This window comes from Alnus glutinosa, chromosome 3, assembly GCF_958979055.1.
Source record: "Alnus glutinosa chromosome 3, dhAlnGlut1.1, whole genome shotgun sequence".
In the NCBI taxonomy this organism is placed as follows: Eukaryota; Viridiplantae; Streptophyta; class Magnoliopsida; order Fagales; family Betulaceae; genus Alnus; species Alnus glutinosa.
The window spans coordinates 4,147,681-4,163,353 of NC_084888.1; the positions used below are offsets into that span (position 1 = coordinate 4,147,681).

At 33.9% G+C, this 15,673-nt stretch overlaps 1 protein-coding gene across 1 annotated transcript; it reads right to left on the reverse strand.

The window, feature by feature from the left end:
* Positions 1-4,851: 4,851 nt before the first annotated feature.
* Positions 4,852-8,834, reverse strand: LOC133864241 (SUMO-conjugating enzyme SCE1). The gene is made up of 5 exons (XM_062300527.1): positions 8,670-8,834; positions 8,462-8,545; positions 5,918-6,070; positions 5,690-5,803; positions 4,852-5,242 (listed from the first exon to the last, which is right to left on the reverse strand). Exons 1-5 carry the CDS (start codon positions 8,736-8,738, stop codon positions 5,180-5,182), a joined length of 483 nt encoding a protein of 160 aa, XP_062156511.1. The 5' UTR covers positions 8,739-8,834; the 3' UTR covers positions 4,852-5,179.
* Positions 8,835-15,673: the final 6,839 nt, after the last annotated feature.

Genomic DNA, 15,673 nt, shown 5'->3' on the forward strand with positions numbered 1-15,673 from the left:
ACGTTGAGATATGAACCTCTACTTGCACTATGAAGTCGGTCACAAAACTGTGCTTACAAGCAATTACCAGGCCAAATTAAACCCAATGCAAACTGTTAAATACAATCTATATAAATAAATTGTACAAATAAATCATTTGAGAATTGTTTTTTAAAAAAATTATGATTTGAAAACGTAAAAATTATGATTTTTCAAATTGCAGGTAATTGGTGCTTTTGTTAAAATGGAGAATTTTAAAATCAAACCTTCAATTTTAAATGTCAAACTACGATTTTACCATACGCTTAATTGAATTTTTAAAAAACATTTATTCAAATCACATTTTAAAATCGCAAACGCAAACGAACCCTAAGTTGTCCCATAACCTCATCACCTTAATAGAAACTTCGATGAGGGGGTTAGTTTCTATAAACAGCTTCATCATTAATTTTTTTGGTCATTTGTAGAATATTCATTTCATTTTACGGTTATGATTTAAAGGTGGTACAATTAACGATATATACAAAGTCAATCTTAAGAGAAATGATTTTTACACATCTTTTGTCAGGGACAAAACCAGAAGCTTTTATGGATAAGGGCCGAGGGCCAAAAAATTTTTTTGGTAGGAGCCATTAGGCTAATTTTTTTATTTTTTTTTAACATTATAATTTTTTTTACCCTTTTTTTTTTTTTTTGAAATTTGGGGGGGGATGGCCCTTGCCAACCCCCCTTTAGTTCCATCCTTGTCTCTTGTCCATCTTTTATATACCACTGTTTTATATCAATTATTGGACCTGTAAGACCCATATGTGGATCATTGTGTGTTCTATAAATTCAATGGTTGATTTAAAAAAGTGATGTACAAGAGATGTGCATGTAATATGTCTCCAATCTTAATGTCTTTTAAAAAATTTGAAAAAAAATTAGAATCATGTACAAAGTTAGATATATCAACTTTAAATCTTGACCATCATGAAATTGATATCCATTTCATTTGAAATTGAAATATCAAATTATCAGACAATTTGAAATGTTTTTTCAAACTATCAATTAAAGTCCTCCTCAAGCTACCATAAGATTGAAATATAGTCATTTTGAATTAAAAAAAAAAAATGACAAAAATGCTCTAATGAAAAATTTAGAAAAAATAAAGTCGTGACCCACCCACAACCACCACGGGTCTTCACAAGACCCACTGACACCGTGGGTTTCTTTTCTTTTCTTTTTTGAATTTATAAGGGTATGTCGTTTTTAGAATTTTAATGAGTATTTGTCTTTTTGTGGAACAAAATTGATACATTGCAATTTTTTTAGTAGTTTGGAAGAAATTTGCTTCAAAGTTTGAGAGAGAAAATCACAAATTATCTAGTGATTTGAGAAGCTGTGTAATTTCACCTTTTTTTTTTTTTAATGAATAAAACTCTTTATAAAGCCCAAACTCAACATTCTTACACTCCAGTTAAAACTGGATACCAATCCTGCACAGGACGATCCCCTAGCTAGGAACACTACTTAAACAAAAAAAAAACCTTTTAAATCACTACTGCAGGCAACTGACAGTATCCAAATACACTTCAACCCCCTCCCACAGAAAACCGAAACTGCATAGCAGAAAAGAAAAACTGCAAAAAATACCATCAAACAGTCCATCATCTACGATTACAAGGGAATTTCAGAGGAAATTTATTAGTGGTAATATATTTTGTCAATCAAACTTGAATGATCTTAATATTTCAAGATGAATGGTTGAATTTAGTTCGGACAGTCGATTTTATTGACAATTTTTTGAAAATTACCAATTATATTCGCTATAATAAAATGATAAAATTTATATTATTAACTAAAATATGGAGAAAAATATGCAGAAATCAAAAAATGAAGAGACAAAAATATTTACGTTGGCTCAACTTTAGAAATCTTTATCCATATAATGTCCGAGTATATGTTTGTTAAATTGACTTAATTCCATTTTTATTACTAAAAGTTGTAATTATATAGAATTTTATCCGATAATAATAATACGAATAATATATTATAATGTGTACGTGAAACATATTTTAGTACTTTAATAGAAAATGCCAGATTTATAATTTTTTTCTTGATCAACCATAGATTCGCTAATATAGTGTCAGAGAAGTTATCTTACGAGACATGTGACATATATAAGAAAAAAAAAAAAAGTGAGTAGTTATAGTAAATTTTTAAAGGTTACAAGTCTGGATTGGGATTCTCTCGGAATTTTAGTCCGAATTTTAAAATTTGAATAGAGAACGAGTGAAGAGATATCGAGTTCTGAAGTGTTCGGACAGGTAGGCCTATCATTTGGGCTGTTCGCCTCTTCCCCTCTAGTTGATTGAGCTTGAAGAAGAAATTGGTGACGATTTGCAGAATATGGAGCCTCCACTATCTTGGTGCACTGTCTGAATCCATAGCCTTTGGATAGTGTAGGAGATTACAAACAACGCTGGTCATTAACAGTAGTAGTTTGAGTAAATTTTTAATAGTAATTATGTCGCAAAAGATTGATAATTTTATTTCTTTTAAACACATGTCTTTTATACGAATTAAAATGAGAGGAAATGAAGGATTCAAGATGGAGATCAGAGAAAAATTCTTCAAACCTTATCAGATGTGACACTTAAAGGCAACAAACGAAGAAGAATTCTCTGGAAAAAGAATTGTTCATTATTTAAACCGCATATGTAAACAGATTATTGGGCACAAACTTTAATCATTATGTTTGACAAAGCAAAGGAGATTAAAGACTCAACAACATGTTTATGGTAAGAGATAGTAAAAGGTTGTTTGTTATTGAAATTCCAATTAATTATACATGTAGTGCAGATCAAATTGAAAAAGCTTAAGATTTGTTTGGAAACATGGCGGCTAGAAAAAAGCTAGACGACTTGGCTGGCGATTTGTCTTTATTAGCAAATGACATAAAATCTCTACGTCACCTTGATGACAGTCAATGCCTTATTTCTTTATCTTCACTAAACGACATAAAATATTCAATCTTATCAACCAGTTGGAAGGATGAGATCAAACATGCAAGAAACTTGGTGAACCATTTTGAAAAAAGCAAGTAATCTGCTAGCTAAAAACCATAAAGAAAACTTTAATTTAACCGAGAGTAAAGTACAAAGAGGACAATCAATAAAAGAAAGGTTGCTTCAGTAAAAAAAAGCCTTTCTTCGAAGATAATGTCTTGTACAAAAACTTATATTATCTCTACGAAAAATAGAAATTCTCTTTTATTTGTTTTTTTGTCCTTTACTCTTCCATTAAAAAGTGCAACTAGTTCTTTTGTAATCATCTAATGTAAAATAGCTTGAGTGTGTTATAGGAAGAGTTTTCTCGAGTGTTTTTGTATGCTTGAACTTTCCGATGCTGCTTTTTATCCATGGTTGTTTAATATGCTTTAGAGAAGCTTTTACTATCCTACACACGTAGTTAATTTCAGTTTCTTGACTTTTAATCACCAATTCATCTGGGTAGCTCGGTAGAAGGGCAAGGTTGAAGATTAATTGTAGCCACTGGGCTTTGAGTTTGGAGAAATGATAGACTACCGTTCCCCTGTCCGGCATTTTATAATAAAATGTATCCTTTATGCATAAAATCTTGTTCTTTATGCATTTTTTTTTTTTCATTTTTTTTAACAAAATGAATTTTGTTATTATAAAATGACGGATAGTCAACCGTCCCATGTCTATCATTTCTCTTGAGTTTGATGATATGGGATTGGGCACCCACAACTACGGATTTGGGAACATCCAACTATTGGTCTAGTAGTGACTCATTGCGTCAGGAATTTGATACTCCAAGGCGTCAATGCTGGCTTGCAAATGATTACATCATTGCAAGGCTACTTTACAAGGAAAAATGGAGATAAGAATTGGAGTGGCCTGTGGTCAAAAGAATGGAGAAAATGAGGGTAGAGAGGGCAAGGAGATGATTGACAAGGCAATAGCCTTTTTTTTTTTTTTTATGAAAAGTGGAGCAGAAGCTGAAGAGATGAACGACCCAGCAAGGGAGCTTGGTTTGGTGAGCAAAGGGATGGGTAATCTCAGTACAACTTGGGCATGATCGAGATAATACATGCAGCTTATTCTGTGGTGCAATGATATATTCTCGGCTTTCAGAAGAGTTTGAGCTTAGCGTACACTAGCTTTATCTGCAATGTGTTCTATTCTAGTATCATAACATAATACAAAACACAGTGCCACTATTAAGGAAAATCTAACCAGTGGGAAACACTGCCATGAATGTTTAGATAGCTTCTTTCTTAGTGCCATAAAACAGTTCTATGAATCAATTATCAATAAGATAGCTTCTTTCTCACTTTTAGATTTATCTGTAATTTGCACTTCTTCTATGTTACATGAATGGTCTTCGCTTTTGCTACTGTTGATGAAACGGTGCGTCAGCGTGCCAATGCTACAATAGCATTGCGGTGAATAGCGTCAATGGGGCGAGAACAGAGTGTTCAACTCTACAATGGTGCAACTTTTTCTTAATATAACACCACTAAAATTTTAAACAAATTAGTATTTTGACACTTCCATCATCAGATTACACATTCTGTAATTTCAAATTCATATCAACTAGATGCCATTAATTATTAAATCCATAATCTCATATTCTTGTATATTTTTAAAATGTCAAAGATAAATGCTGCATGTACTTCTAAAGTAATTAATCTCAAATGCTTATTCCTTGATGTAGTAGTGAAAATGTAATTAAATTTCAAGATTTTCACTGCCACATCAGAAAGTAAATATAACATTTCTCTAAACCTAAACCCTCTAGCGGTGTCTTTAAATAAAAAAAAAAAAAGAAAAAAAAAAAAGTAAAACAGAGCCGAGTCAAAGAGACAAAGAAGGCAAGCCCATTGATGTCACACTGCAATGTCTAAAAAAGCAACAAGATTCCCAAAACATTAGAAATGGGGAAGTTCTTACAAATATGAAGACCAATGAGTTCATTGGTCGACAGGTACAGTGTTATATATTAACAGAAGTTAATCCAAATCTAGAGAGAAGAAACGTCTCAACATGTAGTCTCAACATGTAGTCTCAACATAATGGCAACTTACATTTACCAAATCCCGACGATCTCTTAAAAGAGCATTTTAATTATCAAACAAGTGGTCGCCACTGACAATGTCCATAGCACGGTCTCTGAAAACATGGATCTAATCTTACACAAGAGCTGGGTATTGCCTGGCCTGCTGCCGGACCCTTTTCTTATACTCCACAGCGTCCTGTTGAGAGTTACATAAGCAAATTTACTTTCTTTTTTTAACAAGTCAAGAATATAGACCCAAGGAAAAAAAAATAAAATGAAAAGTTAACCCATGTACAGTGTTACTTCTATAAACGGATTCAATATTCTGTAGTTAAAACTCTACTGTCCTACATTCAGTCACCAATGACATAATGAGAATGTGTATGATCTGCAGAAAGAACTGTTCCCTTGTTTACCATATCACCCAGTCATATTGTATCTCATCAGGCAAGGAGGGCTTTGCATCTAGACAACACAGATGTACGTCACTACTACACCTGCTTTACCTCATTGAAAGAAATGAATGAGCCCTTTTCTACCCTGTTGAGATAGTATGTGACTGGACCTGATGAAGCACACAGGCTCATTGAAAACATAATGGGATTCTCGAAGAAGAAATTCAGAAAGTCGTGGCAATATATACCTGGATGAAGAGGTGATACCCTTCTGTCTGTGCAGGATCAGCAGGATTTGGCTGGTCAAGCAAGTCCTGAATGCCCACAAGAATTTGCTTCACTGTTATGGCTGGTCTCCACCCCTACATATACCACAAGGTTTTCCATGTTATCCCAGGGCTTCACCGTTATGGCTGGGCTTCAACCCAATGTATAACACTATTTTCAAATTGCTAAGAAAAGCAGACGGTACTTACACTATCCTCATTAAGAATAGAAAGACAGACAGTTCCGGACGGGTAGACATTAGGGTGGAAGAAACCTTGCGGGAATTTACATTTAGGGGGCTTGCTAGGGTAGTCTTCACTGAAGTGGAGCGTTAGTGGGAAGTAACCACCCTCCCAATCAGTCTGCAGCATTACATGTGCGGAAAAAAAGGTCATGCCATTCAAAATAGAAAAGAAATGTTGTTATAACTGAAAGTCTGAAAAGAAGTTGCATTTTCATTGTCATTTCCATTACAAGAATTTTACTAGTCGTTTAGGCTTACTTTTAAAATTCAAATACATCCAAACACAAGAAAATGTAGCAAGAATTCAACAACAAGCCCATGTTACAATATTGATTTAGACATCCCTTTTAACCAGACACACTATACATTAGCTGATGCAGCCACTGGAAAGGGATTCAGCTGTTTTTCATGTGTGATTTTTTCAAATTTGGCAATTTTTTAGTTTATTGTGTCTGACCTGCATGGCATCTTCTATTAAGGAATCTCACCAAACTATGAAGATCAAGTTACAAGTAGTAAGTTTATTGGTGTAGGAGTCATTACTATACTATTCACCCACAGGATTGTAAGATATCTGAATCCTGCACAAAATAATTAAGCAATTTTAGTGATATTTTTGCAAAAAAGATGGATCTAGAGTTTTCTCGTAATATTTAAAAGCCATTGGAGTGTTTTCTTCAATTCCAGGTTACTCGTTTCTCTGTTTATTTCACGGTGAAAAAATTAGGATTCCAGAAGTCTACTTGTATGCTTGGTTGTACTCAAAGGAAACCAGATTTTAACAAAAGGAATTATAAGTTTTTTGAATGTAAAGGTGTTGTAGCCTAGGGTATATTTCGTCTTCATCATCATCTTCTTCCTATTTTCTCTAGAGCACCATATTCTTCTCTCAACTATACTACTAGCCCCAGACTTCTCTACCTTTCCATTAGAAACCCTAGTATTACAACCTTAACTCTGCTCTATACTAATCCATCACTCAAACAGCCCAAAGTCCCTACAGTATCAGCAGTCCAGAATTTGGACAAGTGAAAAATCATCATACAGCTGGAAAGCAACATGCTTTATGGTAGACAATATGGGGGCTTACAGAATCTAATATATTGGTGACAAAGCTATAAATTCATTCTGTCATGCTGGAATCCAATGCTCCAATAAAAAACCTCCAACCTTATATTTCAAAAATAAACATTTGATTCCAGATGTCTATCAGTTCTCAGATAATATAGCACCAATAATTATTATGCAGAGAAAAGCAGGCATATTTACCAAAAAATTTATCCAAGAGAAAATCTTAACACAAAAGTTGCCCCTGCTTCATAGGGATTTACCTATCACAGAGATGTACATAAGTATTCTGCAGAAAAAGGCTGACATATTTATCAAAGAATGAAATCCCATCTCTATGGAATACACTACAAGATGTGAATGACCTTAAATTAAAACAGGATAAGACACACTAACACTGCAATAGAAGTACAAAAAGAAGACCTACTACTTTATTTAAGTTTCTAAATCACTCTCCATGCAGATCAAAAGATAAGAAAGAAAGAAAGTAGTCACATCCTTTAGCATGTGAGAAGTACATAAGACAGAAATTTCCTCCGCAACAGTATACAAATTTGTCACATCCTTTAGTATGTGAGAAGCACATAAGACTCATTTGTTAATGCTTTTTAGAATGTGCTTTTTGCTTTTTTGTTGTGAAGTGATATAAAGATGAAACTACTGTTGAGAATTTTGTGAGTGTTTTATGTGTTAAGTTGTTTGTTAATGCTTTTAATTTTTTGCTAAAAAGCAAAAATCAGTCCAAAAAAGAATCAGCAAACGAGCCCATAGTTTTTTAAAGCATGTGCTTCTCACATGCTCAAGGTCCACATGACAAATTTATAGACCGGGTTGAAGCCAGTTTGAAGGAAATTTATGTCCTTACCAAAATGCCTAAAGATAAAAGGAACGTTACCAATGTATTGAATTTTCAGTAATTATAGGAAGATGAATAAATGTTTTCACTTTTTGAAAATGGACACTCAAATTAGAGCACTGAATTCGACACACTCATTGCATCCTACAGTACAAGAAGCACATGCACCCTACTAGCAGACAAAATGTTCCTGAAAGAATATAAGAACTACAATACTACATTACATAAAATTCAACAGTGAACCTGAATTATCTTGAAGTCCAAATTTCAACCTGAAGGGGTAATTATAGGATGATGAACAAATTTTTTCAGTTTTTGAAAATGGAAACTCGATTTGAGACATTGAATTTGAAATACTTATTGCTTTGCACCCTACTAGCGGACGGCATATTCCCAGAAACATAGGCACTAGCATACCACGTTATATCGAGTTACATAATCCAAAAACGAAAGAAACATAGTAATTTCACAAAATGTAATCAGTACACGCTAAGAACACCAAAGATTAATAGTAGATTAAAAAAGAAAAGAAAGAAAATTAGGGTTCTGAAACAGAAGCTGAAGAAGAAGAAGACGAGAGCTTACACCAGGCTTGCCAGGGATAGTGCAATGCCACACCATCAAATTGACCGTACCATCGGGCAGAGTCTCTGGCTTCGCGACAAAACCCTAGATTGCAAAACAAAAACAAAAACAAAGAAATTAAAAAAAAAAAAATTAGAAACGCAAAATTACAAAAATGAAACGATCGGGATTGAGAGAGAGAGAGAGAGAGAAAGAGAGTTGTACGGACATGTGGATGGTTTTTACGCCAAGCCTTTCGCTCCTCAGCAAGGCGACCACGAGCAATACCTCCAGACATGGCTCTCTCTCTCTCTCTCTCTCTCTCTCTTGCTCGCTGTGTGGAATTTCTCTTAGGCTCTCTCTGACTCTCGCTCGCGTTTGGAGCATTTAAAGGGGCGGAAAGACAGAGGTGGAGAGCAAAGTCGCTTCGCTTCTACGGTTCCGATTCTACCCCGAATGGTGAGGACCTTTTTTGCAAAGCTTCTTGCAATGTACGGCCCAGATTTCATCGAGGCTAGTGCAGAGCAGCAAATATGCTGGCTTCTTTGTCCTTTTATGTTCCGGGATTAGTAAAATATTTCTTCAGAAAAGTCAATCAATTTGGATTTTTTTTTTTGGCTATTCTCGCGTGAGAATCACGCCACTCTGTGCCTTCACGTGACGCACGCTTTAAACGTAGAAATTGACTGATGCGCACGCGTGACCTCATAACCACGGCCTTGGTTGGTTTTAACTCGATCTTCTTTATTGTGATTAATGGGCATGGGATAATGGGATTAGGGGCTTGTTTAGCAAAGAACAGAACAGATCATAGTAGTGGATTATTAGTTTTGAAATTAGTAAAAAGTGATGATGTGATATAAAATAAAAAAAATTTATATAAAAAAGTGAAAAAATTTAGTATTGTAGTTAATTTTTTTATTTGAATAGTAATAAAAAATTATTGATGTGATATAAAAAGTGAAAAAAATAAGAATATTTTGATGTGAATTGTTGTTGGAAAAAATAAAAAAGTAAAAAAAAGTACAGTAAATAGTGCCAAGCACTATCCTGTTCTGTAACCATGCTTATCAAACAAGGCCAGGATTTCTATGTAGTTTTTTTTTTTTTTAAACAAGAAAAGAAAATTACATCAAACTAAGGTTGGCAACTCAAAATAAACAAAGAATGTAAATATGTAGAGGCAATATTTCAAAGATGTGGACCTAATGATTCTTAGAACGGATGCAAAGAAATTGGACCATCAATAAGTGTGGTTTATGGTGTATGAAGAGTCCATAAGACTCAAACACCGATACAAAAATAAAAAATAGAAAAGATACAGAAAACAAAAAGCTCAAAAATATAAAGGAGATAAAAATAAACATAACACAACATTGATGAGTTGGAAGTCGCCGGAGCTAGCACGTGAAGACAACTCGCCAGCATTCGGCGACCTCTCTCTGGTCGAGGACGTCACGGACTACCACAATTCGCCAAACAACAAAGAAGAGGGACGGCTTAGGGGAGGAACATAGCCTTCACGCGTCAGAGAGAGAGAGAGAGAGAGAGAGAGAGAGAGAGAGGCATATTACAAAGTTTCTTTGGAGTTAATTCTATATTCTTATGGCATATTACAAAGTTTTTTACTTTGAATGAAATAATTTAGATTTTATCATCTTAATATTTATTCATATAAAATATTCTTAATTTTTTAATTTATATTATCTCGTAAATAAAATATTAAAATTTAAATATTTAATTAAACACACTTAAGATTTTTATTATGAAATTATCTTGGAAAGTAGAAAGGATTTCAAAGCCGAATAAATATATTTCTCCTATGAGGCCCACTAGCGACTTTGTTGTGGGTTTATCTTTACCCAAAGAAATTTAACCATGCCCATCCACTGAGCACAATTTAATTGGCCCATTGAATGAACCATGTTTTAGCCCATTCGTTTCGCAGCCTATTAACTGGCCGAAGTGAATAGCAATTCCTGGGCAGCTGTGTTTAGCTTTTTTCTTTTTTTCTTTTTCTTTTTTCAATTCAGCATGGGCAAAGGGGAAATTCCAGTGCTTAGCTTGACTATGTTGCTTGCGGATCAGGAGATTGTCTATTTTACAATTTAGATTTCATTTTAATTTTATAAATCTAATAGTGTATATATTGCTTACAATATTAATAGCCGATTAAACCATTAATCAGAACGAATTAATCGATTATTATTATTTTTTGTTATTATGTTATTTCGTCGTAACCTTACCCCATTCATTGAAAATTTTGGCTCAAACTCTTTGGTGCCGGGTGAAAGATGCTCCTCTTTGTATTTTATAGCTGTTCTTTTTTCGTGAGTATTCTAATTGTCAGATATTATCTTAACCTCTTTGTCTATAAATGAGCTCATACTCCATGTATAAATTGAGACCGATTATTTTCTTATATAAGTTAATTTGGGCATCAGAGCGGAATCTCGAAAGGATCTCAAGTCTTGAAAAGCGTAAAGAACAAAGAAAATAACGTGCAACTCATCACTATATTGAAAACTATACCAACACTATATAATTTTTGTACATATGTATATGAATATGTTTTCGTTTTTCTCTCTAACCATCTTCCTACTCATGATTAACATCTTCAGAATATATTGTCACTATATATACCGTTTCTTATAACAAAACAAAAATATTGGTCTTAAAATAAATTCTTTGCATTTTACTTGGAATGAAGAGGATTCTGTTAACAAATTCAATATAGGTTACGAGTAAAATCATTGTTGCTACCGGACCAAGAGGCCGAAAAATTAGGTTGTGAAAGGAGCTCCTATGTTTTCAAATCATTTCCATTAATGGATTCTAGACTATTAATATCGCAATCAATATGCAAAATAATTATGCTTTGAAGATTAAACACTGCAATTATGTCTTAAGCGTGGCCAAGTACAATTAACATGGTTAGGCCCTTGCTTTTCTGACCAAGATCATTATGGTCAACTGTTGTTGCTCTCTTTCAAAGTAAAGCACCGGATTTTAAATTGCATTCTTTTTTATATTTTTATATCAATTATTAAGACAATATATAGTTAAGTTATTAAATTAATTATCTCTTTTTTTTTTGTTATTATTATTTATTTAATTTTGTTGCATCCATCGCTACAAGAAATAAGCTTGTAAAATTGAGAGTGTATGATTAATAAATTATCACTAACTAATTAAATTGACAAGCTAAATATTTTATTTAATCGTCTTATTAATTATATAGTAAAAATTGTAGTAACAAAACAGCACTGATCTTAATGTTGAGAAAAAAGAGCTTTTACACGTGATGAGACTTCGTTGTCTATATGGGGAATTAGCCATTAGGCAGTCATGGCCCACTGGTACGCACCCTAATCTGAATTCGCCAATCGTCATCTCTATGCATGAAAGAAAAAGCTTGTCTCACACATTGTGTGGCCAAAACTTAGCATTCCAAATGCTCTCAAAGGATCCTCATCTGGTTGTTGCCATGTGTTTTCCACGTACGTAGCGATGAGTATCTTCGGCCGAGAATGAACTGCTTCAAAGTCGAGAAAGCTGATCAGTGCATAGTGCAAAGGCACTTTTTCATTGAAGTGCTGTCAAACACTGCCACTAAAGGAGGTGGATCATGTCAATTAAGTGTCCAAAACAGAGCATCATGGGAACTCGCAGCGGTGCACATGCAGTTGTTGACAACTGCGCGCTTTGAGCTCGACCTGGAAAGCTAGAACGAAAGAAAGAAAGAAAGAAAGATAAAGCTGATCTCACAGCTATAATTATTGAAAAAATAAAACCCATCTTTTCTCTCATTCTCTGTATCTGATATGACCAAGCTAGTCTAGAACTATATATGCTATATATGCATATAACTTTAGCACTCATATCATCATATGGTAATGGATTAGAAAGTCTGCGAACCGGAAATAGAATTGATTCCACTATCCGATAAAGAGTACTGTTTGTGGGCAACGGTCAAGTTGAAAAGGAAGCGAAAATCGGTGATCGAATCAAAAGGCGCGAGCACGTGATGAGAGGCCCACATAACCCAGAAAGCACAATGAAAAAAGAAAGGTGGATTATCATTCACCACCACTCCTATACTGTGCATTGAAAGGAACCGAGAGAGAAAGAGAGAGAGTTTGCTGTGCATGAATGTAACTCTTTCAAAGAAATAGGCAATTTAAGGAAAAAAGTTTGTCGAACAATTATAAAGTCTACAATTTTAGTATATATTGAAAATGTGAGACTCTTACACCCTCTTCACGTGTTATGTTATTGTCTAAACACATATACAAGGAAAGAAATGCCTAACATTGTCCAAAGTTCTAAAGTTATAATATTATAATAAAGTCTAATGAGCCTTACTCTTCTATAAAATGCATTTTAAAAGAAAAAGTTTGCTAAAAAATTATAAAGTCTACTACCCATATATAATTCTTGAGTAAACCGCTTCATCTAAAATGCATTTTTGTAAAAGAATAAGACAGTACAAACTTTATCAATGAATTGGGTAAACTTTGAGGGTTTAACGATGTCTGAGGATCTTACCACCGCTAAGAAAAGCAGAGCAGTACACGGAATTTGGAGTCTGCCAAAAAGTCACTTTACCTGGGATCATGCTTTTTCTCATGAGGCCAGGCTTTGTCTTGACTTGATTAACTCTTATCCTTTGATTTTTATTTTTATTTTTCTTCTTTCTAAACAAGTAGGGGAAAAGAGAAAGGGCCAGATCTTCTTCTTCTTCTTCTTCTTCTTCTTTTTTTTTTTTTTTTTTTTTTTTTTTTTTTTTTTTTTTTCCTTCTTTTTTTAACAAAATAGTATGTACTATCATTAATACTGCAAACAATCCATAAGCTCTCTAAGCCAGAAAGATCTGACTTAGTATAACAGCTGCCTAAATAGAAATACAAATTTTACAAGAAGGACATTTGAGCCTCTCTTACAATAACGCTCATTCTCTAAAGAAAAAGGGTTGATCTAGCAATTTGCCAACGAATATTCCCATAAAATTTGATCCAAACACAAGTAGGCTGAGACTGGACACAACAGGATAAAAAACACAAACACAAAAAGCAGAAAAACCCAATAAGCCAAAAACAAAAAGACAAGAAAACAAGTTTTTTTTTTTTTTTTTTGGGTATTAATTTGGTGGCGGAACCACCTTGAACGCTAGTTTAACCAACCCATTAAGCAGATTTTAGAGATGATCGAACCACTTTCAAGCACTTGAAGGTGATTCGGCCCCCCTCAAATCACTCTTCTAAGTGGCCGAACCACTAGTTTTGAGTTGTTCGGCAACCACACATTCATTTCAGAACACCACTCAAACATTTTTTTATTATTATTAATTTTTTGTTTTTTTAAAAAAAGGTATTGTGCCCAACGCAATATCCTAATTTTTGCATGAGATCTCAATATACACTCATGCTTTTATTTCAATGAGTAATGTTTATTACATAATTCTTACACAATTTTTGCATAATTTTAACTATTTTTTTTTTTTTATGAGCAATAATTTAATTTGTTTTCCTACATGGGGCCCTAAATATTCAATGGTTGATTTTAAAAAAAGTTATTAGAGTTATACAAAAGTTAAGTTATGTAAGAAGTGCAATAAATACACTATCTCAATTTGTGCATTCAGAGCAATGCCCTTAATGCGCGCGCATATTGCCATTCACCACAGGTAACGAGAGCCCAGACATTGGAGTAGCTCTAGAGAGTGGAGTTTATGACCATTTCTTTGAGTCTGAACAACCTATAAATTAGGCCTCTATTTTATTTATTTTTTTAAAGTAGTTGAGCAAACTTTATAAAAAAACAAATTAAGCATGTTACTCAACAGAGATGACATGAGCAATACAATGAGAGATTTCCTCAATGAAAATCCGTTCCTCACTAAGGTTGAGGGCTTTCTTCACAAGACGGTAGGCAGTTTCATTGGCGATTTGCTTGGTATAAGATATATTCTACTGTTGAAGACTGCTTAATAGTTAATACTAGATGCTCATATTTACTATATATTATTTCAACCTTTTTTCCGTAAGGCCTGTAAGAGCATCTCCTTCCAACCCCATTCGACTACAGAATATATTTCAACAATAACATGGTCAGTGAATCAGTGATGATATATTCCTTCTAAGCAAATGAGGTCTCTATTGCTCAATAGGCACTGGCACTTTGAATATGTGTCTTACACTAGATTTTTGCTCGGCTGCTGTTGAAGCCACTCTTTGCTTAAATCTACATCATGCGACAAGAAGCAAGCCTTTCTTTCTATCTACAAAAGTGAATGGATTTTTATGTCTCCGAGACACAAACAATGTGATGAAAAGTTTGTTGAAATTTTCAGTTGTTTTCACTCTTATTACCCAAAAACTTAAAGCTGATAGTGAGTAATAAATTAAGGGTTAAATACATTTTAGCCCCCCAAACAACCACAATTTTTTCGAATGGCCCCCCAAACTACCAATGCTTAGATTCTGGCCTCCCAAACTACTACTTTCTGATTTTTTGGCCTCATCCGTCCATTTATGCCGTCAATTCTAAACAGAAATTTGAAAATACCCCTCCTACACTTTGAAATTACCACAGTTAAGGGAGGGGTATTTTCGGATTTTTGATCAATTTCTGTTAAAATTGACTGCATAAATAGACGGATGAGGCCAAAAAATCAGAAAATGGTAATTTGGGGGGCCAGAATCTACGCATTGGTACTTTGGGAGGCCATCCGAAGAAAGACTGGTAGTTTGAGGGGCTAAAATGTATTTAACCCATAAATTAATTATTTAATTTATACTTCAAGTAAAAGAGATGAGTCGTTTTACGATCAAGATTTTGTTTTGTTGTATTTAACGGTGCAGATTCCACATGCATGGTGCCATATCATTTCCATTAGATGTTCGAAATTTAATCTTGACCAATAAATAGTTCATCTCTATTTTATTTTTGGATATTCAATTAAATGAAGTAAACCGTGAAGTCGATGTTCAAATATGTTAAATCCCATTAATTAAAAAAAATTAGTTAATAAATTTAATCAATTAACATGTTGCCCCTCTCTCTCTCTCTCTCTTCTTTTATAACTCAACCCAATCCAATCACTCAAAAAAAAAAAAAAAAAAAAAAAAGAAGAAGAAGATTAAGCTAACGTCAAATTCTTAAAACTAACCCAATCCAAATCAAATTCGGCTAGCTGAAATCATTCAAGTGGGGGTTGCCTAATGGTTGGAG

What these genes read in the sequence shown, in the direction of transcription:
- LOC133864241 (XM_062300527.1), bottom strand. Translation starts at nt 8,738, where the DNA reads ATGTCTGGAGGTATTGCTCGTGGTCGCCTTGCTGAGGAGCGAAAGGCT. An exon ending in CTATTCTTAATGAGGATAGT is followed by an intron (nt 5,804 to 5,917) that starts GTAAGTACCGTC and finishes TGGTATATGTAG; the next exon opens with GGGTGGAGACCAGCCATAAC. An exon ending in GGTATCACCTCTTCATCCAG is followed by an intron (nt 5,243 to 5,689) that starts GTATATATTGCC and finishes AACTCTCAACAG; the next exon opens with GACGCTGTGGAGTATAAGAA.